This window comes from Culex quinquefasciatus, chromosome 3 (genome assembly GCF_015732765.1).
Source record: "Culex quinquefasciatus strain JHB chromosome 3, VPISU_Cqui_1.0_pri_paternal, whole genome shotgun sequence".
NCBI classification, from domain to species: Eukaryota; Metazoa; Arthropoda; class Insecta; order Diptera; family Culicidae; genus Culex; species Culex quinquefasciatus.
The window spans coordinates 32,995,950-33,022,355 of NC_051863.1; the positions used below are offsets into that span (position 1 = coordinate 32,995,950).

Here is a 26,406-nt window from a genome sequence, read left to right on the forward strand (position 1 = left end):
TCTTATACTTTCGCCACCATAAGACGCGGCGAGTGCAGTCGCCGCCACCGGGTCTGTACAATGACGAGATCAAATGTCTATGTGCCTATGTAGAAGAAGATCACCAGCAATGCATATGCAACAAACTGCATTTTGAAAATAGCAATACTAAAATGACTTCCTTTATAGGGGAAGGTGGGGCAAGACGACCATATGGGGCAAGAGGAACAATCACTCGTACGGCCGTAATTTTTACAATTTTGATTATTTCCAGTATGAGGAATTGTTGCTAGCAATGCAATTAGCTGGTTCTACTACCACATAACCGCCAAAATGACGTAAACGCCACGGGGCATAAGATTTAATGAAGTTTTTTTCAAAACCTTTGTTTTCTTATAATATTTGGAAAGTACAAAATAAGGCTTAGGGTTCGTTTTAAGGCTAATTTTATCAAAGTGTTATTTTTCCTTGATCAGTAGTGTCCCTACCAATGACATGCACTTATTACAAAGTATGATTTAACTTTTGGTTATTTTTGTTGAGGGCTTTTAAAAAATCTTGTTCAGGTGGGGCAAGTGTACCATATGGATTTTTAGTATGGAAAAAATTACGAATTGCTGCAACAATACATTTTATTGGGAAATAAATACATGAAAGTACTTAAAAACTGATAAACAATTGTTAAAAAAATGTCCATACAAAATATAGTGATATTATGAAAATTTACTATTTATCATCGATGTAATTTTTTTTTTCGCAAAAACGATAAAATTTAAAGTAAAATATTATTATTTAATCTAAAAATGGAAGAAACCTTTCAAATACATTCTAATCTGATGTATCTAAGTGATAACAGTTCGATTGTTAGCAAATTAACATGTTTTTTCATGCATTGTTCCTCTTGCCCCAACGGGTTGTTCGTCTTGCCCCACTAGTTGAGTAGAACGTACGGAAAATCAAAAATTTTAAAATCATTTTTTTACATTAAAAAACAGGATTTTTTAAAAACTTGTTCTAACAAAGTCTTAGTCAAGACCTAGAATAAGATGATTATAATAAAATCCGACAGATTTTTTAACTTTTTAAGGGGTTATAACGAGCATTTCCTTAGCTTGTTACACTTGCCCCACTTTCCCCTATGTGTCCCCATTGTAGGTTGACAACATTGAAACTCGCTTCTTTGGTCAGTGGTCAGTTTTTTATCACGGCGTGTTTTCTAGAACAAACCTTTCAGGAAAAAATAGTCATCGCTCCTTTCAAATTCATCTTATAGGAAATCTTCTCACCTTTCCAATGCTTCAAAGAGTGAAATGTTTCGTCGAAAATCTTGAGAAATGCGCAGAAGCGCCGACTAGTCCAAAATGTTGGGGGGCACGGTTGTTTTCCGAAATCGTTAGGTGAGAGTGGCGATTTGATGTTTAAGTTTATTGTATATCACGAATTTTACCAATTTGAATATTACGATGTGATAAGAGTTTTTTTTCATCCGGAATCCATTTTTTTTTGAAAAAGATAATTTATTAAAACGTGATTGAGAATGTTTATTGGGGGAATTTTTTATATGTTTGGAAGGCGAATTCCTTCTAATTGGCATATTCTCACTTATTTTCCACTTATTCAACAACACAAATATTCTAAAAATGAAAACAAAAGTAAAAAGCAAAAATTTAGAACTTTAGAAATTGGAAAATGCCCATTAAAAAACAACATTTTTTTCAATTCTGCAATTTAGAAAAAAATAACAGAAAAAAATAAATATTCCAAAATTTAAAAAAAGTTTTAAAAACCCTTGGGATAAAAAAAAACTCATGGCTTAAAAATGTTAAGAAATCAAAAGTTGAAATTCAGAAATTTAAAAAATCAGAAATTTGGAAATTACAAAAAAAAACAATGTTTAAAAAAATCGAAAATTTAACATCAATTTATTTGTTCAGAATTTAAGAATATAAGAATATAAGAATATAAGAATATAAGAATATAAGAATTTAAGAATTTAAGAATTTAAGAATTTAAGAATTTAAGAATTTAAGAATTTAATAATTTAAGAATTTAAGAATTTAAGAATAACCAAAAAGATACACAAACGGTTTTTAATAAAATCCAAAAAAGCATTATGACAACTTGATACGACCAAAAATTTGCAATTTTTTAAAAAGAAATCAAGAAAAAAATACCTAAAATTACTCAAAAAAATATCGAATTTATCAGCATTTTTTTAAATGTAAAGCTGTCATCAAATGACCATTTTGAAAAGTGTTTCAGTTCATTTTCGCTAAATCCTGATCTACAATGGCAAATCGCAGAATGTTGCGTCTGAAAACTTGATGATTGTTTTGACAAGAGTTTGCGTAAGTTTGCTCTTGTATACTAAGCTTGCTGGTTTTCCTACCTAGTTAGCATAAGAGAGCGCAGTAGTATAGATGAAACGTTGTCGATTTAAAAAAACAACAAATGTTTTTGAACTATTTTACAGATTCGCTTACAAGAATTCTATCCAATTCCAATTCAGTTTTAAATATTATTTTCAATTATTTCTGTGATTTTTTTTTTGTAATATTTAAAATAAGAATATTTTTCTTCTAAAATCATTGGGGGGGCACAATGTATGGGCTGCCCCCCCTGCCCAATTTTAAGGGGGGCAAAAAGTACCGTGCCCCCCCAGAGTCGGCGCCCCTGGAAATGCATGTTTTAAGTTTTTTGTTTAGAATTTCTTAATCATTTATTTAAACATTTTTAAGAACTGATCAGGAAACTTGTCAAATGATGTGCTTTATGCGTCATTTACACATCAAAATGAGCATAATTTGATAAGAATTAACTTTCTAGAAGGTTGCAAATTGCTACACATTTTGAATATTTAGTTTTAACTGAGTTTTGGGATTTTGAAGAAATTTAAACCAGAGTTAATCATAATTTCAACAGAAATGAATGAAATGAAACAAATGTTTTGCATACAAATATCACCAACATGCTTTAATTTAGCTGATGCAATCGACATTTTACCAGGTTTAAGATTGTTATGGGTATTATTGAATCTCATATGCAAAAATATTATAATTCTTTAACCTAACATTAAACAGATTAATAGATACAAAAAAGTTTTATAATGTAAATGGTATGTGGCAAACTTTATAAATCATATTTTCAGAGTAATGATGAAGACAAAAATATAATAATAAAGACAAAGTTTTATGAAATGTTATACTGTTGAAAATGTATTTAGAAGTCCCAATTGAATTCGTATGTTTTTAAATCAGAATGTTCAACACCGTTTCACAAGCCTATTTTACGTTTAAGCAATTATAAAATATTATTTTCAATATTTTTACAAAAAAAAACAATCCAGTCCAAACTATTTGAACAAAAATCACGTTATTTGAAAAACGCTTTAAAAAAATATTGGATTAATAAGATTGCTATAATATTGCTGATTCTTTATCATTTCATAAATACAAAAAAACAAAGAAAAATCATTTCATACTCATGGAGAATATTTCTCCTGAAGCTTGCAACAGAAATTTCTAGTTAAATTTTGATTATAAAACATGTTTTGTATCCATGTTTAACATTTGATTAAAGAATTTAAAAAATCCAATAATAACCTTAATAAGCTTAAACCTGTTAAAATTTTAATTGCATCAGCTAAATTAAAGCACACTGGTGATATTTGTACGCTTAAGGAATGTGAAATTGTATGTATTCTCGTTGAAATTATGTTAAGTTATGGTTTTATGGTTTTAATTTCCTAATCAATACCACATATCAAAAACAAATGTTAAAGCTAAATTTTCAAAATAATTAGTGATTTGCAACCTTCAACAACGTTGTTTCTGGTCAAATTTTGCCCATTTTGGTGAGTAAATGACACATAAAGCACATCATTTGACAAGTTTCTTGATCAGTTTTTAAACATATTCAAAAAAACAATTATGGAATTTTTAACAAAAAGCTTAAATAATAGATATCTCCGAAATTTCTCGATGAAACATTTCGCTCTTAGAAGCATTGGAAAGCTGAGAAAATTTCCTATAAGGCAAATTTGAAAGCAGCGATGACTATTTTTTCTTCATAAGGTTGTCCAGGAATCACGCCGTGTTTTTATTTAAATGGAGTGAAGGTTTGAAACCTGCTTATCTAATAAATAAACATCTTTTAATAGAAAAAATATTCCCAATTTTGATAAAAAAGTTAAACTCGAATTGGAAGTAGAAAAAAGTACAATTTGAAATTCTAATAAAACAATGGTCTTTCTAAACATCAACTCGTTCCCACGCTTATATGAAAGATCGAAGAATTGTATCATAAATGAGATTCATTTTGAAAATTCTGAGTTTTGATATTCATGTAGCCAGACGCAAAGTCACTCACACAGTCTCAAAAGAAATTATTTCCGATCACCTTCCTAATGACTGCATTCAAACGATTGCTGTCACCACGCAGTATAACACGAGCGAGAAAGAGAGAGAAAGAGCATGCGGCTCCGGCTTGAGTGTTGAGCTCGGTTTTGTTTGTTTCAACTTCGTGTGCGTTCATTGACGGTCGCTGAGTTATGTCGATCATGCAAGTCGCTTTGTGTGAGCATTCAAATATCGTTGCCGATAATGAATGCTGACTGAAAGCACAATCAAATTTTAGGAAATCACTTGCAGTGGTCGTTTCAAGCCCTGTTAGGTTAAACAATATTCCAAGAATAACTACATATTTAGGCATATTCCCGGTTCCGCCAGGGAACCTATTTTTAGTTTACGTTCATATCTGTCTTTATCTGTAGTTTTTTTTTTTAATTTTGGTAATACAGTCATCCCACATATTCGGAACACCCACAAATTCGAAACACTTTTACGATAATTTGTCAATAGCATGCCAAACGTATTTTTTCTGTCGATCCTACTATTTTTAGGACTTTTATTTGGACATCCTCTTGCTATTCCACTAGTTAAAAGTAGTACTTTTTGAACAAAAAACATCATTCCAAGATTTTTTGTCTAGAGCAGCAAAACACTGCCTCCAAATGGCCTGTTTCATAATTGTGGGATGTTATTGTGCCTCCCACTGTTGTGGAACACCTGAATTTAACTGATATTTTCACAAAAAAAGTTATCAAACCATGTGTAAAACATCACTAAGCTTGAGTTTCATTGGTTTCAGTGTGAGAAGTCATTATTTGGTAATACATATGTACTCCTGTAGAGATCCAAAGTTTGTTTACATTCGTAAGAAAAAAGTGTTCCGAATTTGTGGATTTCAAGGGTCAAAGTAATTCTTCAAAAACTTCATATACAAGTTAAAATTTGCAGATGTTCGATACAGCATTCGAAAGATCGCAAGAAAAGCTTTCAAATGAAGGTAAAAGCGAATCATTAAGTTCAATGATCGATTTGCTATGATTTTTTGAACATTGGCCGATCTGTAAACTGTTCCGAATATGAGGGATGACTGTACAATAATAATGTTGATGGTTGATGATTAATAAAAAGGTCCACAAAACAATTTTCATTTATTTGATTTTTGAGTGTTTTTGGAACCGCTACCGTTTAATGAAACTAAAAATTGAACGAAATTGGGAAACTGTTTTAAATTTTTCTCAGAAACACGAGGATAAACTTTAACTAACTTATGCGCTCAATGTAGAAATTAAACAAAAAGTTTGAATTTGCAAAACATGCGCTAAAAACATTTTTTTTAGAAAGACCACGTCAAACGATTTTACGTCCAATTTTCTGTCTCGAATTTTTACGAATGACTCATATGTATTTTAATTTTATTTATTTATTTTTTCAAATATGATTCTTGAGACAAGTCTTACAGTTTTAATTTTTTTTTTGAAAATAAATGAAAATCTTGTCAATGTCACAATTAAAAGTAATGAATTAATTTCCCAAGCAATAAGTAAAGAAATAAAATCGCTACTCACAAGTCCAAGTTATCGCTCGACAGCCCACTGTCGGACGCGGCCGACGATAGCGCGCCTTGCAGCAGCTGCTGCTGCTGTTGCTGCTCGGCAACACACCTCTCAAACTCGTTAAACTCGGCCATCCCGTCGTCTTCCAGCAGGTCCATCTTGATGGTCGTCACCGCCGGCTGTTCTACCGCGACCGCCGGCACAACGGCTGCGGCCATCTCCGGCGACGCATCGCCCATAAACTCGTCCTCGCCGTCGTCCTCCAGCGAGCCGGCCGAGCTGCCCGGAAAGCCGTGGAACTCCTGGTCCGAGCTGAGCGACGAAAGCGGCGACATGGCCTGCTCGGGCAGACCCAGGTTGGCCATCATGCCGAGCTCGCCCGTTGCGTACGAGCTGCTGCTGCTGAATCCGTTCTGCAGGTTGCTGATCAAGCTGGACGAGATGTCGTTCATGCCGGCGTCCGGCGAGCCACCGTTGCTGGACTCGCTGAACAGCAGGTTCGTGTCCAGCTGGAACAGGTCCATGAAGTCGTCCGGGTTGGCGGGCCACTCCTCCGGCTGGAGAAAAAGAAAGAGACGAAAGTGGAGGTGAGTGAAAGTAACAACTAGATATTGGTTGGGCGAGTAGGGTGAAAGTGAATTGCATAATTGAATTAAAGGATTTTTTTTTTCGGGGACAGGAAAGCGTACGAATGCCGGTCGGCTCCGTGTGGCTAAGGATTTGCGGTTGACGTAATACGCGTGGTCGAAACCTTGAATCATGCCCACAGGTAGCGCTGTGACGCAATTACTAAGGTGAGTACAACAACATCGATTATTCTGAGTGAATAGTGAACAAAACAGCATAAAGTTGATTTTCCTGAAATAGTTTTCCTTCGCAAAACGTGTGTATCATAAGCAGCGTTTATTTATAGCACGTGCCAGGCCACAAAATGCGCTTGCTTCAGGTACCAAGACCCGCAGGATGGTTTCTCCCGCATTAGACTACAAGAGCTCACACAAATCGGGGCTTGTTTTGCGAATAGTGTAGTGCACGTCACCTTTTTTTTCATACGGCGCGCGACTGCGGCATAATTTGCGACGCGAATTGCAGCCATACAATCGAACAAGAAGAAAAAAACAAACGAGAAGTACAAGTTGCGGTGAACCGAAAGTAATTTGAAGAGCTTCATCAAAGACGTTGCAAATTTTAGGAGTTATGCAATTTAGCGTGGTGGGCACGAAATGGATCGGTTTTAATGATTTGGCTACTAAAGTTAAAAAAAAACGTTACTTAATCCACCCTTAGGTGGTTAGCGCCTTCCTCACATTTAAAGGGTGCATTCCAAAATGCAAAAAGTGCGTAAATAACACTTAAGTGCTTATATTTTTTGATAGGGTTGTCAGATCTTCAATGTTTTGGACGCATTTGAAAGGTCTTTTGAATACCCATCTTACGATAGGTCGCATGATAGATCCGGACAACGTTTTCATAAAAATATCTGAGATCCGGCCACGAAAAAGTACGTAAATAACACTTAAGTGCTTATAACTGTTGATAGATTTGTCAGATCACCAATTTCTTGAACGCGTTGAAAAGATCTTTTAAATACCTTTCTTAAAAATGTATAGCACGACGGGGTTTCTTACAAAAACCACCCTTTTTACAATCTTCCGGACTTTTGTTAAAATCGTTTTTTGAGCATAACTTTTAAAGTACTTAGGCTGGTACAAATAATTTTAAAAGTTTTTGTCACCCCCCCCCTTCAAAATTGGCCCGAAAAATCAGGGGGCAAAAAATATTTTTACAATAAACTTCAAAATTTCAATGAAAATTCAAGGGCAACTAGCTGAAATCAAATTAAAATACATTCTCCTGCGTTTAAAATCAATTTTAGCATGTTTGGGTTTATTAAAAAATCTTAAGATTTTTTGAAAATTTTCGATGCAAAATCTTTTTTTTCGATACAATTTTTGTTTTTGTCAGATCTTAGATTTTTTGAAAACTAATAATTGCAAAACAACTGAACTAATGTAAAATGCATTTTAAAACACTTTTTTCATTTAAATGTGAAGATTATGGCTTGTTATTTAAATTTTTATATTTTTTTTTTGCCCCCCCCCCCCCCTTGATCTCGGCCAGGGCCGAGGGACAAAAACTTTTTTAAATATTTGCATCTGCCTTAACTAAACTGCATAATTTTTAATAGCGACTTATGGGACCCCAAGACGGATCGAATGACGCCAAAACGGACAAAATCGGTTCAGCCAATGTCGAGATAATCGAGTGACAATTTTTTGATCAACATCCAACCACACACACAGACATTTGCTCAGAATGTTATTCTGAGTCGATAGGTATACGTGAAGGTGGGTCTACGAGGCCTAATTGAGAAGTTCATTTTTCGAGTGATTTTATAGCCTTTCCTCAGTAACGTGAGGAAGGCAAAACGCTGTGGTAAAGGCCATTCATACGAAATAATGAAAATTTAGCATTAGGTTGTGGTTTGTACAAAATAAGCAAAATGTTGCTGGATTTTTTTTTTTTCTATATTTTTGTCAATTTGACGGAAACTTTGTGGGTACTTTCTCTATGCCCAAAGAAGGAACTTTGCATGATTAGTTTGTCGATAAAAGTCTCCATACAATTTTGGATATCCATACAAAAAAAATAATTATGAAATAAACAACAATCTGAATCTTCAAAACGGATTTTTTTAATCAATTCGATGTCTTCAATAAGGAATAAATAGTCACTCCAAAATTATTTTGCATTTAAGAAGTAGACGGAAGTGGCAATTACTCATTTTTAAATTTCACTAACAGAAAACATTGAATTGCGCAAAAGAAAAAAATAAACATTCTCATTTTTTATATGTTTTTGATGACCAAAAAACTATAGTTTATTTTCCAATTTTTCGAAAACATTGACAAAAATGTGTTTAAAACTTAAAATTATTTCTAGAGGTAATAATATTTGAAATCAACATTTATTTGCAAAACATTTAATGTTGTACACCGTTTTCAAGTTTGTGGTGCCTTTTTAATTTTTTTATTTTTTGCCAGAAGCGGTTTTTTTTCAAAAATATCATAAGTTTGCTTCGTAAGGCACTGAGGATTGGTCCAATAAAGCCTTCAAGAGAAAACAAACAGGGAAAAATAATTTTTCTGAGTGACAACAAAATAGCGCCCAATATCCAGGTTACAATATCCGAACAGATTTTCATTTTCAAAAAATGAAATTTTTGGACTTTCCATCCAAAAATTCAAAATTCTGAACAAACCTGACTTTTCCAATGGTCTTTAACCACTTAATTTGGATCTTGTTTTCAAAAGATTGGCAAAGCCAATTTGTGTTTTTGTCATTTTGGTCATCTGAAACATATCCAACCATAAGATTTATTTAATGGCTATGCAGTCCAGACGTGATTATCCAAAATCCTCGAAAAAATTCAATTTTAGATAATCCATTCATTATCAAATGCTCTGAAGTGGTTTGGAAATTTTAAAACCAAGATGGCGGTGATAACATATTGAGAAAATGAATTTCATTATGTAACAAAACCACTCAAATCTGACTAAAATGGGGTCACAGAACTCAAATTCGATGATAAAAACCAACTTCGGATAATCGAGGCTTCGAATTATTGAGTCTGGGCTGTATTGCTCGATAAAAAGATGAATTTAGTTATGTTTTATTCTTAAATTTATATTTATTCAGGTTTTAGTTTCCATGTACATTCATTTAGTTCAAAATAATATTGAGTGTCCAAACACAATCGGTGACTTTTCACCTCAATTTTTAATACTAGCAACTTTCATTTATTCATGTAATATTCACGTAAACTCATGTAGCTTTTGCTCTGAATGTTATTAATTTATGATATTTTAACCAGCGATAGAGGAACAGCATCTAATTCCAGCGTGCCTCTTATGTTGCCATATCAACACTTTGACGTTCAATTACAGCTCATTAAACGCGTTTTCAACTGAAATCGAGTAATAAATATTTCAATACAATTACAAAATAAGTCGATTAAAAACAATCCAAACTCGATTATCCGAAGCCTCGATTATCCGAAGGTTTGTTTGGAACATCGGATAAGGGAATCACAAACAAAAAAATGTTTTTTTTTCGTATTTTTTTTTTACTTTAAATATCAAGTTTCTAGTTCTGCTACTCGATTTTTTTTGGCCGTCATCTTGGATTTAAAATTCTAAGTCACCTTAGAGTAGTTTAAGGGTCATACTAAAGCTCAACAATCAAAAATAAGACAACAAAAAAAAATATTTTTTTCGTGATTCGATTATCCAAAGTTTGGATTATCTAAAATTAAATTTTGCCAAGGCCTTCGGATAATCGAGTCTGGACTGTAGTTAAAATCAGCCAATTGGATGGGGTTAGGAGCGAGTGCTTAACCTGCCAAACATACGAGAATTTACCCTAATCATAATTTTTAATAAAGCCTGAAAGGATCAACAATTAACACAATTCACAGACCTCATGCGAGTTAGGAGTAAGCACAGGGTGGCCACCTCGGGAAAAAAACCGGGAAAACCGGGAAAAAACCGGGATTTTTATCCACCGGGAGAAAACCGGGAAAAATTCGGGAATTCGACTGACAAACCGGGAAAATATTTTAAGTTTAGTAAAAATTTGACAAAAGCCTCTTTAATGAGTTCAATATGTTCTTTTCTCAATTAGAATTTTATTCCTGTTATTCTAAATGAAGAATTTGCGAAAACTATGTTTGAATTTGTGTAATAGACTCATTCTTCTTGGTTATGGATGTTTTTTTCTGTTGTATCCTATTGTATTTTTACTTGGCGATTTTTTTTAATAAAGCGAAATGTTTTCTCTACCAGCGATTCTCAACCTGGGGACATGTACACCTGGGGGTACCACCAGCGGTCTCAGGGAGTCCCGAGGACAATCCCTGCAATGGAGGCCATTTGTCCCAAGCAAAATATTTGAGAGAAAAAAAATAACAACCATGCTTAAGATGCAATGAATTACGGGCGAATTGTTTTTGACCAATCAGAAAATGTTTAAAAAATATTTGAATGATAAATCTATAATTTGCATACGTTTAAAAATTTTATCAATTTGAAGTAAAGTGCACCGTTTTTTGGATTTTTTTGTTTTTTTTTCTACAAATATTTGTTTCAAATTTGTATATTGTGCCAACTACCATTTACTACCATGTTGGTAAAAATAATCTTATGTTTCATGATTTGGATATTTTCAATTCGACCTTTTTTTGCTAAAATATTAGTTTTGCATAAAATAAAAATTAGGATTTTTTGTAAGTGGAAATTATGGATCTCATGGTACGAAAACAACATTACAGTAAATATCTCTCTAAATTTAAGGGTGCACAGCAACCAAGGAAGTTGTTGTATTCTTATTCCAAAATTGTTGAACTTACGGACCCAATCCTGAAATAATTTGATTATAAAATTTGACCAATTTTGTTGTAAATCATTTTGGAAATAGTAGGTTAGGGGATGAATAAAAAATCAAATCGACAGTTTCCGTAGTTTTGAAGATACTAAAATTTCTGTAACAATAATCTGGGTGCTACAGCTCTGGTTGATGTGCACCGTTAAAGATCAGACATTTCCTTCAAATTGTCACACAAAATACACAATTTTAAAATATTTTTCTTGGCCTGCATCTCAGCAACAAAAGAATGGATCAAAATATTCAAAAAGAAAGCAGAAAAGAATTTTCTCAACCATTTAATAGATAATTTTTCAATTGAAAATAGCTACAACTTCAAAAAAATACTATTTACAAAATTTAAATCTCCAAAAATTAAAATTAAAAAAAAATATGGGAGATGTCTGTAGAAATGAAAAAGACAGCGAAAATTTAATTAACAAAAGAAATTTCTCCAGATAGTAGATAGTTTTAAAGAAAAACAGGGTACAACATTTTATTTTGAAGGTTTATTAAGAAAACTGATTTGAAGAAATGTACATGGACGTTGTGTGGCCTATCCATGTTTTTAAACAACTCTAGAAACATGATTTACGACATTTTTAATACTTCAAAATTCAAGTTTCTTTCTTCGTGAATTGGAATGTAGAAAAATTTCATATATGAACGCTAGGGGGTACCAGCAGCTAAAGTAACACTAAAAAGGGTACCTAGCCTAGAAAAAGGGTACCTAGCCTAGAAAAAATTGAGAACCGTTGAATTATAATATATTTCAACTTAAAAATAATAATATCATGGAGTTTCTGTTTGTAAATATTATTTTATTTGATAATATTTGAGATTCTCAGCCAGACAAATTATTAAGGAAAACTTGCAATGATTTTTTTTGCAAAGTATTTTTTTAAATGTCGTTTGAAATTTATGTAAAACTTTCAGATATTTGAAAAAAACAAAATAGATAGAATTCTGCTACAAAAAAGTCACTTGAAATACAGGCAATCACTTTTAGGTGGTTACTACATCAACACAAAAATTGAGATCATGTTGAAAAAAAAAGCCGATGCTAATATTTTTCAAAGTTTTTGTCCCTCGGCTCTGGCCGGGGTCAAGTGGGGGAACAATCCATAGTCTCAACATTTGAATTCAAAAAGTGATCGAAAATGCACTTACACTAGTTTATTTGTTTTGCAACCATTAGTCTTCAAAAAATGTAAGATTTGACGGTAACAAAAATTTCAAAAAAAAACTAAAGGTGTAAATTTTAAAAAATTAAAAGATTAATAAATCAACCCAAACATGCTTAAAAATTATTCCAAACGCAAGGGAATGCATTTTATATTGATTTCAGCTGATTGCACTTAAATTTCAATTAAAATTTTAATGTTTTTTGAAAAATATTTTTTGCCCCCTGATTTTTCGGGGCAACTAACGAATTAACGAGCATTTACATAAATGTTGATAACAATTTATTTTTGCAGATTTTTTCTACAAAATTAATAAATTGTAGTAATAATCAATCTCATTTTAAAAAATTAAACAATTTTTATTTTGAGTTTATAAAATCTACATGTATGATGATGAAAATTCCCAATCATTATGGAAATTAGATGTTCGGATTGGAAACAGATAAAAACGGCTTCGTTTACAACTTACTCACTTTTTACTCAAGATTTGAAAGCTTTCTTGAGGAATTCAAACTTTGAACCAAATGTATGCGTTCAAAAAGTATGTTGGTACTAACGTTAGCATAAAAAACATTGTAATTTGGTTTAAAAACATTTCGTAAAATTCCTTCTGGGCTCGGGAGAAAACCGGGAAAAAACCGGGAAATTGAAAATCGAAATCTGGTGGCCACCCTGAGTAAGCAACAAGTTATACAATAAACTTTATTCTGAAAATTATGAACTCCCAGGAGAGACAGCAACGCCCAAACTCGTTTCTACAAATCAGACTGCAAACCTTTAAAATTCTCTACCAACCAGTTCCAGCTTAAAAATCATCAAAATGTCAAGACCGTGTGTACCGTAAAACAGACCACATGATGGCATGGCAACAAAATTCGTAGAGCTCCCCCCGCGGGCTGAATCGAAACTGCCGAAACGAAATTGCATGCACCAAATATTCAACCCAAAAAACGCGACTAAAGTAAATCGACTGGACCGGCGAAGGTTTGCACAAAATCTGCATGTGGACGACGCGACGCCGACCAACATTTGGAGGCCGTTCACTTTGAAGAACACCACGTTGCCGTTGGAACGACTTTGGGACAATTTGAAAGAAACCGGTAGAACAACTTTCTCCGACGCCGTTCTCTTCCTTTCAAACAAACGGAACAAATAAAAAGTTATGCAAGTGGCAACTAACTGTGATTACAATCAGGTTCAAGTTCTTGAAGAACTCTTTACCAAAACCCAATCAACAAAGCAACCATGTAAGAGAGAAGTAAATAAATGTTTATCGAAGAATGTCAGGTCCCGTTACAAGCTATTACTGTTTTCGTTTTCGAATGCCAGTCTCGTCATGACCGCAACTCCGCGGTACTGGCTCGAACAACGATGACGAATTCCACAATGACCTAAATTTCGTCGTCCCCACTAAGAGTGTAGTACCTACCAGGTCGGTTCAAAATGACTTTCATATCGAGCTTGTCTACGACGACCTGTGTCTCCTGTTTCTCCTTCGAGAGCAACCTTTGATTGAATTGTTTTACCTCAAGACTTGCTCTCGATGTGCCGACGACACGACTGTAAAATTGCGTCACTTTGCGTAGAGACCCGGTTAAAAAAACAGGTTCCCTTTCGAATTCGCTCCAAGCTAGCCCAAAAAAAAAGAGAGCGGTATTGCATACGTCGACAGTTTTGGTTCTCGGAACACGTGCTCGATGCCGTTCTCTGGGCGAGCTGAGTAGCTTGGGATTCGCAAGCGTGTAAGAGAGGGAGAGAGTTTGTAGAGCTCATTAACCTGCGTGAAGGTATGCGAATTGAGTCGGAGTGTGTGTGTTTGTTGAAAAGCCGGCGTCGCGTTCGTGGCTGTCGTTTATTCGCCGGGTTTTTTTTTGTTTGTCGATGATCACGCAGTTTGTGGTTTTGCTCAAGTGGCTAGCAAATCGAGGCTGTAAGTTGAACAATTTTAAACAAAACTAATAGCTTTAAATATTTTTAATAATGCTGGTACAAATTTTATTAAAAGTTTTTGTCTCCCCCTCTTCAAAGTTCGCCCGAAAAATCAGGGGTCAAAATACATTTAAAAAAAACTTAATTTCAATGGAAATTCAAGTGCAATCAGCTAAAATTAATTAAAAATGCATTCCCCTGCGTTTAGAATCATTTTTAGCATTTTTGAGTTAATTTAAAAATCCCAAGAATTTTTGAAAATTTTCGATGTATTATCGCAAAAAGTTTTTTTTTCGCTAAAATTTTTGATTTCGTCAAATCTGAGCGAGTTGTGGCGCTATAACCACGGCAAATAGTGTCCAGGGCATTTGTGGAAATAACTACAATGTCCCATCCCCGAGAGTCCCGGAGCACCAAACCTTCTTAGCATGGTGGCTTCCAACGATTTATTGCCTATAAAACAGGAACGTGAGCGGGGGATCCCCACGTTTCTTCCTCCCCTGTAGATTCAGAACTGCACAGAAAAAAATATTTCTGTAAATTTACATTATTTATCATGTACCAAAAGGTATCATGATAAATGATGTAAATTTAGATTAGGTTCATTGGAAATTTACATTATATTCATTGGAAATTTACATTAGTTTTGAAAATTTACATTAGTTTTGGAATTTACATTACTTTTGAATTTACATTAGTTCAAATCAACTAATTCTGATTGGCCAATGGGAATGAGAAGCTCGACTTGGATTGCAGTAGGAAAAGGGTGTGGCCTATGTTCTATTTTAAAATGATTGAAGCGGGCAGCAAAAGGAAATTATGATTTTAAAAAGTTGTTTCTCAGGTAGGGGATGCTTTCTCGTCGACGGCCAAGTGGAATAACGCTGGCCTGGAATCGAACGGACGACGGGAAGAATGTTCGGTGTTACTGCTGCTACCCGCTACCGACTGAGCCATCTTCGCATTTTGTAAACGAGCGGCTAAAGCATCAACTTGTTCAGGTCGAGGCACAGGCAGTGGGCCAGCGAAGTATGAGAGCGATAGAAAGAGAACCAAATATTACTATTTTTAGTTCGGGTAGTTTTGAAGTCAACGTTTGGCAGAAATACATTGGATATATGATTTACATTAAATAGGAATTTACAGGAAGCCGAACACGGGTAGAAATTCATCAGATTTGAGTTTCCATGCTCAACGTTTCCATTAGATTCATGATTTACATTAGATTTAGATTTACATTGGAGAAGTTTCCATGATTTTTTACTCTTTACATCATATTTCAACATTACATTGAGTGAGTTTACATAAGAAACAGTAATTACGTGCTGTGTAAATTCACATATTTTTTTCTGTGTGTATTGTTGTTTGAATATTCGTGTTCAAATTCAATCCAGTTCAACGAATCATCTTTGCGGTAAACTTTACGCAGTTGGCCTGGCCGCTTTAACGTTTGTGATGTTTCAAAGCAATTTATTGCATTGGGGCACTGCAATTGTTAATAATGACAAGAGGATGCTAGGCGTTAATCAACCTAAGGCATTTTCCAGGATGCCCTCGAAAGACTGGCTGCGCTAGGGTTAGATTAGATTAGATTGGAAATTTTTGATTTCGTCAAATCTTACATTTTTTGAAAATTAATGATTGCAAAAATGCATTTTAAAACACTTTTTCCATGCAAATGTTGAAACTATGGGTTGTTATTTCATTGGGACTTTTTTAAAAATACTCTAGAAATAATGGCAGGAATCTAGTAAATTTGGGTTGGAAACTTTTTTTGGAGGTCAATACGTAATTTAAAATCTCAACTCAGCAACTTTATGGATATGTCTTAGCAGGGTGGTTGCTCAAGTTGGGAAATCGGGAAAATCAGAAGTTTGCCAAAATCCACGAAAAATCGGGAAAACGTCAGGAATCTTTTGCAAACCTGTTCAGGAATTTATTTCTTACTCTTGAATAATTTAGTATTTTTTTTTCTCCAATATTTAAATTAAATGCACTCAAAACTTTAAAGTAAAAGTAAATTATAAACAACAAAATCAAATCAAATTATTCGCTCTACAGCATTGCCTTGGCGTTCTCGATTGCGAGATTCCTACTCGAAACTAGATGTCCAAAGGCTTGATTGTTGAGGCAATTGCAAACCTCTTTTCACACCTAAGCTTCCATCCACCCCGGGATTCGAACTGACGACCTTTGGATTGTGAGTCCAACTGCCTACCAGCGACTCCACCGAGGCAGGACCCAGAGAGACGACTCCTACACCTGGATTGAGCTAACGAACTAACCCTCTAGGTTAGACCGGGGCCAACATTTACTTTCCCGTCCGACGGAAGGCGTGGTCAGACAAATCTCGTCTCGAAAAATGCCACCGGGACCGTCTGGGATCAAACCCAAGCCGACTGGGTAAGAGGCATCCACGCTTACCCCTACACCACATGTCCCGTGGTATAAACAACAACAAAACTATTAAAACCCAATTTGAGCTTCAACGACAATGACCGCGTAATGTTAGATTTTTGTTTAATAATCACATGGCTTGAAAAATCGAGATATGATCAAAACTTGAATGCGGCAAGGTTACAATTGCAGCTTACATTTAAATTTTATTAAAATAAGGCGCAAATAACTTATTGCCATCCTCACCTTACTGAGGAAAGGCTATAAAATCACTCGAAAACTGAACTTCTCAATTAGACCTCCTAGACCCACCTTCATGTATACCTATCGACTCAGAATCGAATTCTGAGCAAATGTCTGTGTGTGTGTGTGTGTGTGTGTGTGTGTGTGTGTGTGTGTGTGTGTGTGTGTGTGTGTGTGTGTGTGTGTGTGTGTGTGTGTGTAGGGATGTGGGTCTGTGCACCAAAAAATATGCACTCGATTATCTCAGCACTGGCTGAACCGATTTGGACCGTTTTGGTCTCATTCGATTCGTCTTGGGGTCCCATAAGTCGCTATTGAAAATTATGAAGTTTAATAAAGTACTTCAAAAGTTATGCTAAAAAAACGATTTTGACTAAAGTCCGGAAGATTTTAAAAAGGGTGGTTTTTGTAAGAAACCCCAGCATGTTATACATTTTTAGAAAGGTATTTAAAATACCTTTCCAATGCGATAATTCCAACACATTGAAGATCTGACAACCCTATCAAAAGTTATTAGCAATTAAGTGTTATTTATGCACTTTTTGGAAGCCGGATCTCAGATATCACGATGAAAACGTTGTCCGGATCTTTCATGCAACCCGTCGTTGAACAGGTAATCAAAAGACCTTTCCAACGCGTCCAAAACATTGAAGATCTGACAACCCTATCAAAAGTTATAAGCACTTAAGAGTTATTTATACACTTTTTGGAGGCTAGTTCTCAGATATTTAGATGAAAACGTATTCCAAATATATCATGCGACCTATCTTTGGATAGGTAGACCTTCCCACGAGCGTGTCTATTTTGGATAGCATTACCCTTTGAATGAGAGGAAGGCACCAACAACCTAAGGGTGGATTAAGTAACGTTTTTTTATGAATATGTCGAAAATGAGATAATGTATGATTTTGTTTTTTTGAATTCCAAAAAAAAACTTGTTCACGTTTTTCAAAATCAATTGAAAAATTACAAAATTTATTCATGAAATTTTCATTTCGCATCAAAAAAAGAATTATAAACAATTTTGCAGAAATTCTATGATCTTTTGATTTGTTTACAGAAAAATAACTGAAATCATGTTTAGATTTTTTTTATTAAACGAAGTTCAGAATAAGATTTAAAATTAAATTATTTTTAGGTGTTTATGTTTTTCAAAATAAAACATGATTTTTTTTGAAATCTTTTGTTTCTATTTAAAACACTGACTGTTAAAGTTTTCTATCTTAAACAAAATTATGAAAGCTTTCATTTTCATTTTTTCTGTGTGGCTCTGGAAAAGTCGGCAATTCGTAAATGGGATTTTAGTGGCCACCCAGTGAAAATGTACTTGAATCTATCGATTTTTATCGAATTTTCTAAAGAAATATCTAATGAATTAAAAAAAAAACTTATAAAAACAGTTGCTCTAGAACCTCTAACGAAATATTTCGATTCGCCCGCTAAACTTCGGGAAAGACCAAGATTTTTTATTTTTTAGCAAAACAGCATGATATGGGTGATTTCCACATATCTCAATTTACTTTGTTTTTGTTAAACGGCATTCGATTGACGAACACATCATCGATTACCTGGAACAAAAAAGCTAATATGACCCCTCTTGTCCATCCCATTCCACATATGGGTTGTCGTCACCATCAGTAGCACAAATCTACCACCCTACCGACGTGCCCGGCCAAGGTCAACCCCGGCTATGCATGGCAAAAAAAAACAAGTCAGTTCATCAACCAGTAATTACGGCTGGCTTCTGCAGAATAAGCACTGCTCCAGCAAAAAGCCCGACTCCCGACCCTTTGGGTTCACTTGGTCTTGGCAGTTTCTTGGTAAAAATGCATTAATTTGTGTCTGTGATGCATCACCTTGTTGGCCTCGTAGTGCTATAAATAGGGGGCGCCCTCCAGGGCCCGGGGTCTTGGCGTCGCGAGCCATTTTATTTTCTTCGTAAGTGCCCTCCGCGGTGTGATTGCTACACGTTACGATGGAGCAACTATCAGTTACGTAATACTTCACAGTTCATACATCTCCCCTCAGTACTCGGGAGTGACCATTACTGATAGCATGTTACGATTACGGGTTCAGCGTATTAAGGTACGCGACCCTACTTTGTTCCATTCAAATTTGCACGGTTTCTACTATTTGAGGTACACAGAAAAAAATATTCCTGTAAATTTACATTATTTATCATGTACCAAAAGGTATCATGATAAATGATGTATATTTACATTAGATTTATCGGAAATTTACATGTTTTTCATTGTAAACGATCCTTACCAAAATATTATGAAATCGTGTAAATTTCCAATGAAAATAATGTAAATTTTTCAAGCCAAAAATTTTTTTTGCTCCGTTGAATCTAGAATCTGATAGAATTTTCAGATTCTAAATGCAACGGAGCGATAAAAATATACATTCGATGACTAACGAGGTACTCACTCCTACCACTTTAGTACCAAAAAAAAATAATCTAAATTTTGATATTAGCACTAGAGAACTTACTCACGAGTCTCCCTCTTTGCTGGCCAAAGGTGGGTATGGCGTTCTGAAGATTGAATACCTTTAGTAAAAAGGTTCACCAAGTACAGTAGGTTGCGGAGCTGGTAGAAAAACGACTTGATCAGGAGGTGTGTCAGTGACGGCCTGTCAGCAGATCCGAGGGAAGGTTCGCGTAGAGTTCGACAATTCTAGAATTGGTTCGAGTCTTGGATGCACGGGATGAGCGGCGCTTTGGGCCGCCGAGGACATCGAGGTCACACTGAGCGTGTTGATCGGGTTGAAACCTGTGTGTAGTATAGAGGGCAAATTAGTTAAGATATTTAGAAACTTTCATAATTGGCCTAACTCACCTGTGGTTTGCAGAAAAACGTTACCGTCGAGATAGTCGGATTTATCTATTACAAGTTATAGGCTGTACAGCCATGGTCATTTGGTGGCAAAACTTCCAAGCCACGATCTAGTTTTCATAATATGTCGGATGGCGATTGCCCAGAACGCTTGTCCAGCTTCCACGTCAAATGTTCCATTGATCAGTGTATCATCTTCCCTTTTTGAAATCTCAAAAACGATTGTATGGATGACTGCGAAAGAAAAAGATAATAACAATTTAATGTGCCGAAAATTGGTATAATACTTTCAAGCAAGTAAAACATTCTTCAATACTATAAAATGCTAATCAAATTTCTTTTCTCGGAGTTCATACGTGTTTCGAGATGGACACGATCAAGGAAAAAGCCGCCCGGCCAAAACCGGGGGTGACCAGAAAAGGATGCTCGCGAACGGCCTCAATAACATGCTACTTGCAGGAGGAGTACGTCGCTTCCCGAAGGGCAAGATCACCGACCGGATGGCGCTGTACTATACATACTCAAGAGTCTAGGGAAGCCGAAGGTAGCAATTGCGGTGGTGGATAAGGTCGGTGGAACGAAGAACTATTGGAACGTAAGGAGCAGGCGAAGAAGAACAAGAGCTAACTGCCGTTTACGTCGTTGATCTGTAAGGGTTCCGGAAATCGAAACCACAAGACGTTGAAGAAGGGAGGTGCTGATCTTACCGGTCTATGTCAGGACAACTGTCTCGTGCGACGCGTCTGTCCCTCGACAACTGTCCCGTGCGACGAGACTTGATAGCATACTCCCGCTCCGAGAAGGACAGCATCGTCGAGAAGGCGGAGAAGCGCAATGTGGACCAGAAAACGTTTAATGAGGAGCTCTTGAAGGCCAACAACGGTTACTCCGAGGCCAAGGTGACCCGTCGGTTCCTCTAGTGAATGATCTCCTCTTAAACGTACCAGCTCCGCACCTTATGCAGTTCTAGAAAAGAGCTATTCTCATATTTTAATCCATTAATTAGTGGATAAACATCAAAACATTACTACTCACCGGCTATGACATCAAACGACCTTCCACAATTTCCGAAATTCCGCAATCTTCCGTGCCTGTAGAAAAACTTATGGGAAAACATTTGTTAGGTAAAAACTGTTAAAATAACAAGATAATGTTTTTACCTCCGGCAAACCAGCATAAAAACTCCAAGCACCTGCAACTTTTACTCACCAGCCACCAAAATCCGATTTGTTTATTTTGATGATTTTTGACGTTTCTCTCCGACGTCCGACCTGACGCAAACGAGGGATCCACCCGTCGCTGATTTTCAACCGGTGCAGCGCACAAAGTGCAGCACGTAGTTGCCTACTAAAAGGCGATTAAAATGCGTTCAATAAGTGCATCATCCGAAAACTTCTTGCTCCACTTCCCACCAAAGAATGAAATCTGTTTTGTTTTGTTCAGTTGTCAATTGCAAACTTAGTTCGAAATTGAAAATTACATTTGTTTTAAAAATACATGACGCAAGTTTACATTAGATTCATAAATTACATTATTTCCGCGATTTCAGATTGACAAAAACAAAGTTGATTTACATCAAAATCGTTAATTACATTCGATTTTAAATTACATGATCGCTTTTTCCATGAGATTTAACCGTTTACATCACATTTAAAAAATCCATTAGCTGAATTTACATGTGAAACGTGGTTTACATGTAGTGTATATTTACATATTTTTTTCTGTGTACATCCTTAACTTTGACTGGCAACACTGTACCGGTTAACCTCCTGTTTTATATGTTCGATTCATGCGAAGCACATACTACGAACAAATACATCCTCACACTTGACAACCTCTTGGGAACAGAGCGAGCAACAATCAACGGAGGCGTTGATAAGATCCCGCATATTATTCATCACCACCAGCACACACAGAGTCACATTTGATTGCCGGAGAATGAAAGCGTGACGGTGGTGGTGCTGGTGATGATGGCGGCACTGAGCCTTGCACACACATTTATGGGAAATTCAAATTAATCGACCGGCAATTGTACGGGGTTTCCCGCGAAACCCCGTGCGTTATCCCAAGTCTGGAATGTTTTTTTTGCAGTGATTTTCAAAGCAAATGTAAATACGTTTGAAAAGGATGCACAGAACATTTAGAACTTCTGGTTTTTTTTTTTAATATTTGCCTTTGGATTAGCGTTATCAAAACCTTGGAAAGACTTGCTATCACCAAATTTCTCAGATAAGCCATATACATACGTATTGGGCAGAACCATGTGCGATTGTGAATTGTGTAATGAGCAGGGATGGCAAATGGCAAAAAACCATCGCGAAGCCCTCGTTTGATTTATTACCTTCCAGTTACAGAATTCACTATAATGATGTATGGAGCAATTGTAGATTTTGTACAAACGAACAATTTTGTAGAACATTGTTTTGTTCCAAAGTGAATGCTGTTGACACTAGAGCGTAAACAATGTCTACAAAGTTGTTCATTAGTAAAATATCTACAAGTGCTCCATACATGATTATAGTAAATTCCTTAACTGGAAGGAAATAAATTATAAACGCTTTTTGGAGGCCCATCGGCAAATACCTTCCCTGGTAATGAGCTCAAAAATATACCAAATAAGCACATCTCTATGTTAGTCTACTGAACGCATGAAACTTCGTGCTCTTACTTTCCGAAATGTGTATATTCTTGAATGCATACAAGCGGTATATAAGAAGTATATAAGAAAATACTATTTGCTAATAAAATCACCAAAAATAAGGATCAACTCGGATCGTTTTGCACCCTTCGGTAAAGTTGTAGGAAGTTGAATATCCTACAAGAATCCACTATCTGGCAGAAAAATACTAAAACGATTTTGCGATTTTCCTCATATAAACATAAACGATAAAAAGCGACCCTTAAACCTTAACCGATTTGGCTCAAAATTGGCACAGATACTTATTTTTGCCTAAGGAACCGAGTCAGAGGGTATCTCTGATGTCGTTTTTTTATTGTCACCCTACTGCGCATGATTACTTATGTGTTAGGTTAGTGAATTTTCACGATTTCGCGGACAGCGTGAAATTCGTAAAATTTGGTAATTTCCGTGAAATTCCGCTAAATTCTAAATTTTTTTTAATCTATACTTAAATTAACAAAACTCAACAAATATTGCATCCAGAAAGCTTTTATTTAAATAAATTAGGCCGTTGCAAATATTTTTCAAAGTTTATGTCGCCCCCCCCTCCCCCCCTCCCCCCCATCTAAATTAGTCTGAAAAATCAGAGAGCAAAAAAAATATTTTTCCAAAAAACTTCAAAATTTCCAAGAAAATATTAGTCTAATCATTTGAAAACAATCTAAAATGCATTTTTCTGTATTGAAAATCATATTTAGCATGTTTGGGCTTGTTTAAAAATGTTTTGAATTTTTATGAAATTCCAATGCACAGCACCGCAAAAATTTTAAATTTTCGTCAATATTTAAATATTTTGGAAACTATTGATGGTAAAATAACTGGAGAGGTGTATAATGCATTTTAAAACTTTTTTTTCATTCAAATGTTGAAACCAAGGATCGTAATTTAAATTTGTATACTTTTTTATTTTTTTGATTGAATTTTATCCTTTTTCTTTGAAAACTTACTATATTAAATCATGTTTTCACTCCTTGTAACAATTTCTTTACTACCAATTTATGTTTCATGAATAATAAGAGATTTTTCCTGAGTCCCGTGAAATTTTAACGAAATTAGGCCGATGCAAATATTTAAAAAAGTTTTTGTCCCTCGGCCCTGGCCGAGGTCAAGGGGGGGGGGGGCAAAAAAATAAAAAAAATAAAAAAAATATAAAAATTAACACAGGGTGGCCACTCAAGTCGGGAAATCGGGAAAGTCGGGAAAAAGTCGGGAATTCGCCAAAATCTGCCAAAAATCGGGAAAAAGTCGGGAATTTATGATTTTTTGTCAAAAAGTCGGGAAAAGTCGGGAATTCTGAGCAAATTTGTTTAAAAATTGTGTTTTAACTCTTGAATAATTTTGTAATATATTGTACAATTTTCAAATTGAATTCACTCATTGCTGCTTTAGTAACTTACTTTAAATTTAAGGTTCTTTTCACTATTTCATTATATTTGAGTATGAAAAGCTGTTTAAGACATTCAAAATCTTAATGAATATTAGAGTTTTTGACACAGACTTTCATAATATTTTTTATGAATCAAATTATCGCTATTAAAAACAAGAGGTAAAGTTTATGAAAAACTAATAATAAAAATAGAGCCTAATGGCCAGCTTAAAATTATGATTCTATTTTCTATTTAATTTTGTCACATAATTGAAAATTAAACAGATTCCAACTTGAGTTTGGCAATGTTTTTTTTTTTTGGTAAATATTTTTAATTGTTTAACTAAATTCAATAATTAATTTAAAATATATTTTTTTTAAATGCTGCCCTTGAACTTTTTTTTGTGAGTGTGGGTAAATTACTTACCATAGATAAAGCTTGAATCATCACAAAACTCAAATATCGAATAAAACCCAAAATTGAAAAACTTTTTTACGTTTTGAAAACATAAAGAAAATATTGAAATTGCAAAAAAATAATCCTAGAAATTTTGAGTTATTGCAAAATTGTCTGTTCAAACATTTTGCTTAAAATAAGTGGAAAAACATAAAATCATATCAAACTGAATCTTCATTGAAAAAAAAAACAGTTAAATACTGACCACTAGAGAAATTAACATTGAAAAAAATATAAAAAATTACAAAATTAATAAGGAAACTTGGCAAACACATTTTTTTATGAATTCCTTGACATTTTTTCCAAATCCTTTGAATGAATGATAACAGCAAGTATGTTTTAATCATTCTTTGATTTAAAATGATGATGAAGTTTAAAAAAAATAGGAACGATATTTTAAGTTCAGTTATCTTTAACTTTTTGTTATTTCCAGTTGAAACGAAGTATCAAAAACTATACGTTTGGCAATTTAAAAAATAACATGGAAGTTATAAGTATTTGTTGAACTTTCGATAATTTTTTCAAAGACTAATTGTTAGTGTTTCTACTCTGAATCATGATAATGAAATTCCATTTTTGAAGTTTTTTTTATTTGTTGTTTAGTTTGTGTGTTTACAAAAAATGTCTATACTTGAATATTTTTAAATTCATTGAGAATTTTTCTCTGTGGTAAATATTGACTTTTCTTATAGAAAGTTTTTTGTTTGATATCATTCTTTAGATAACCAATGCCTATTATTTGAGCATTCTGGAAAAGTCTGGAAAAAAAGTCGGGAAAAAGTCGGGAATTTGAAAATGGAATTTGAGTGGTCGACCTGATTAACATAACAAGCCATAGTCTTCACATTTAAATTAAAAAAGTGTTTTAAAATGCATTTTACACTAGTTCAGTTGTTTTGCAATCATTAGTTTTCAAAAAAAAACTAAGATCTGACAAAAACAAAAATTGTATCGAAAAAAAGATTTTGCATCGAAAATTTTCAAAAAATCTTAAGATTTTTTAATAAACCCAAACATGCTAAAAATGATTTCAAACGCAGAAGAATGTATTTTAATTTGATTTCAGCTGGCTGCACTTGAATTTTTATTGAAATTTTGAAGTTTACTGTAAATTTTTTTTTGCCCCCTGATTTTTCGGGCCAATTCTGAAGGGGGGGGGTGACGAAAACTTTTAAAAATATTTGTACCAGCCTTAGATGATTTGGCTAAATGGTCCCTGTGGAACTTAGAAATGTTAAGATTTAATTTGTTATTAAATTTAAAAAATTTGGCAAAGGTTATGTTTTAGCATTTTGTTTTTTAAAGCAAAACTTTTGAAGGTTGATAACTTGTTTTGCAGAGCTTATGAAAAGTGTGTTGCACATATTTTACTCTAATTTTTTTGCTTTAGTTCTTATTCGGTTGATAATTTTTTGTAAAGATCATACGTACATAACTAAACAGAACAAAGACATTTTGAAATTAGATTGGTGTAATAATTAAGGCAAATTTATTGCTACTTGAAAAATATTATAAATTATAGTAAAAATAGTAGTTTCTGTAACTTTTCCAAGGTAATTTAAAAAAAAAATCACGTTCCGCGAAATTTCTGTGAAATTTGGGGTTCTGGAATTATGGTCCCCGTCAAAATTGCAATTTTTGAGCGTAAAAAATCACTAAGCCTACACAGAAAAAAAATCAATTCTCGTAATCGTGAATTAACTTCAATTCAAATTCAATTTAAAACAATATATTTTCTTTAAAATTTTCATTGTTGTTGTTACATTACAACGAGTTTAAAAAATATTTTTTTTACAAAAACATCTGTTTTAAACCTTAACCCGTATAGGCCTGGGTGAAATTGGAATCACTAAAATGGCCATAACTCAGCGAAAACTCAACCAATTTGCATACTTCTTTATTAGTTGGACTCGTTAGAATGTCTATTTTCCGAAAATGACCCGCAGAACCCGGAAATGTTCCGGTGGCCGGAGATATTCCGGTGGGTCACTGGGTCAAACAGGGTCAAAAT

At 34.4% G+C, this 26,406-nt stretch overlaps 1 protein-coding gene across 7 annotated transcripts in view; it reads right to left on the bottom strand.

The window, feature by feature from the left end:
* Positions 1-26,406, bottom strand: part of LOC6045174 — a 72,137-nt gene that overhangs the window by 3,396 nt on the left and 42,335 nt on the right. For all 7 annotated transcript variants that reach the window (XM_038259498.1, XM_038259497.1, XM_038259496.1 and 4 more), the window contains one exon: positions 5,894-6,438. In XM_038259498.1, the coding sequence (XP_038115426.1) occupies positions 5,894-6,438 (545 nt within the window). The remainder of the gene's footprint in view (positions 1-5,893; positions 6,439-26,406) is intronic.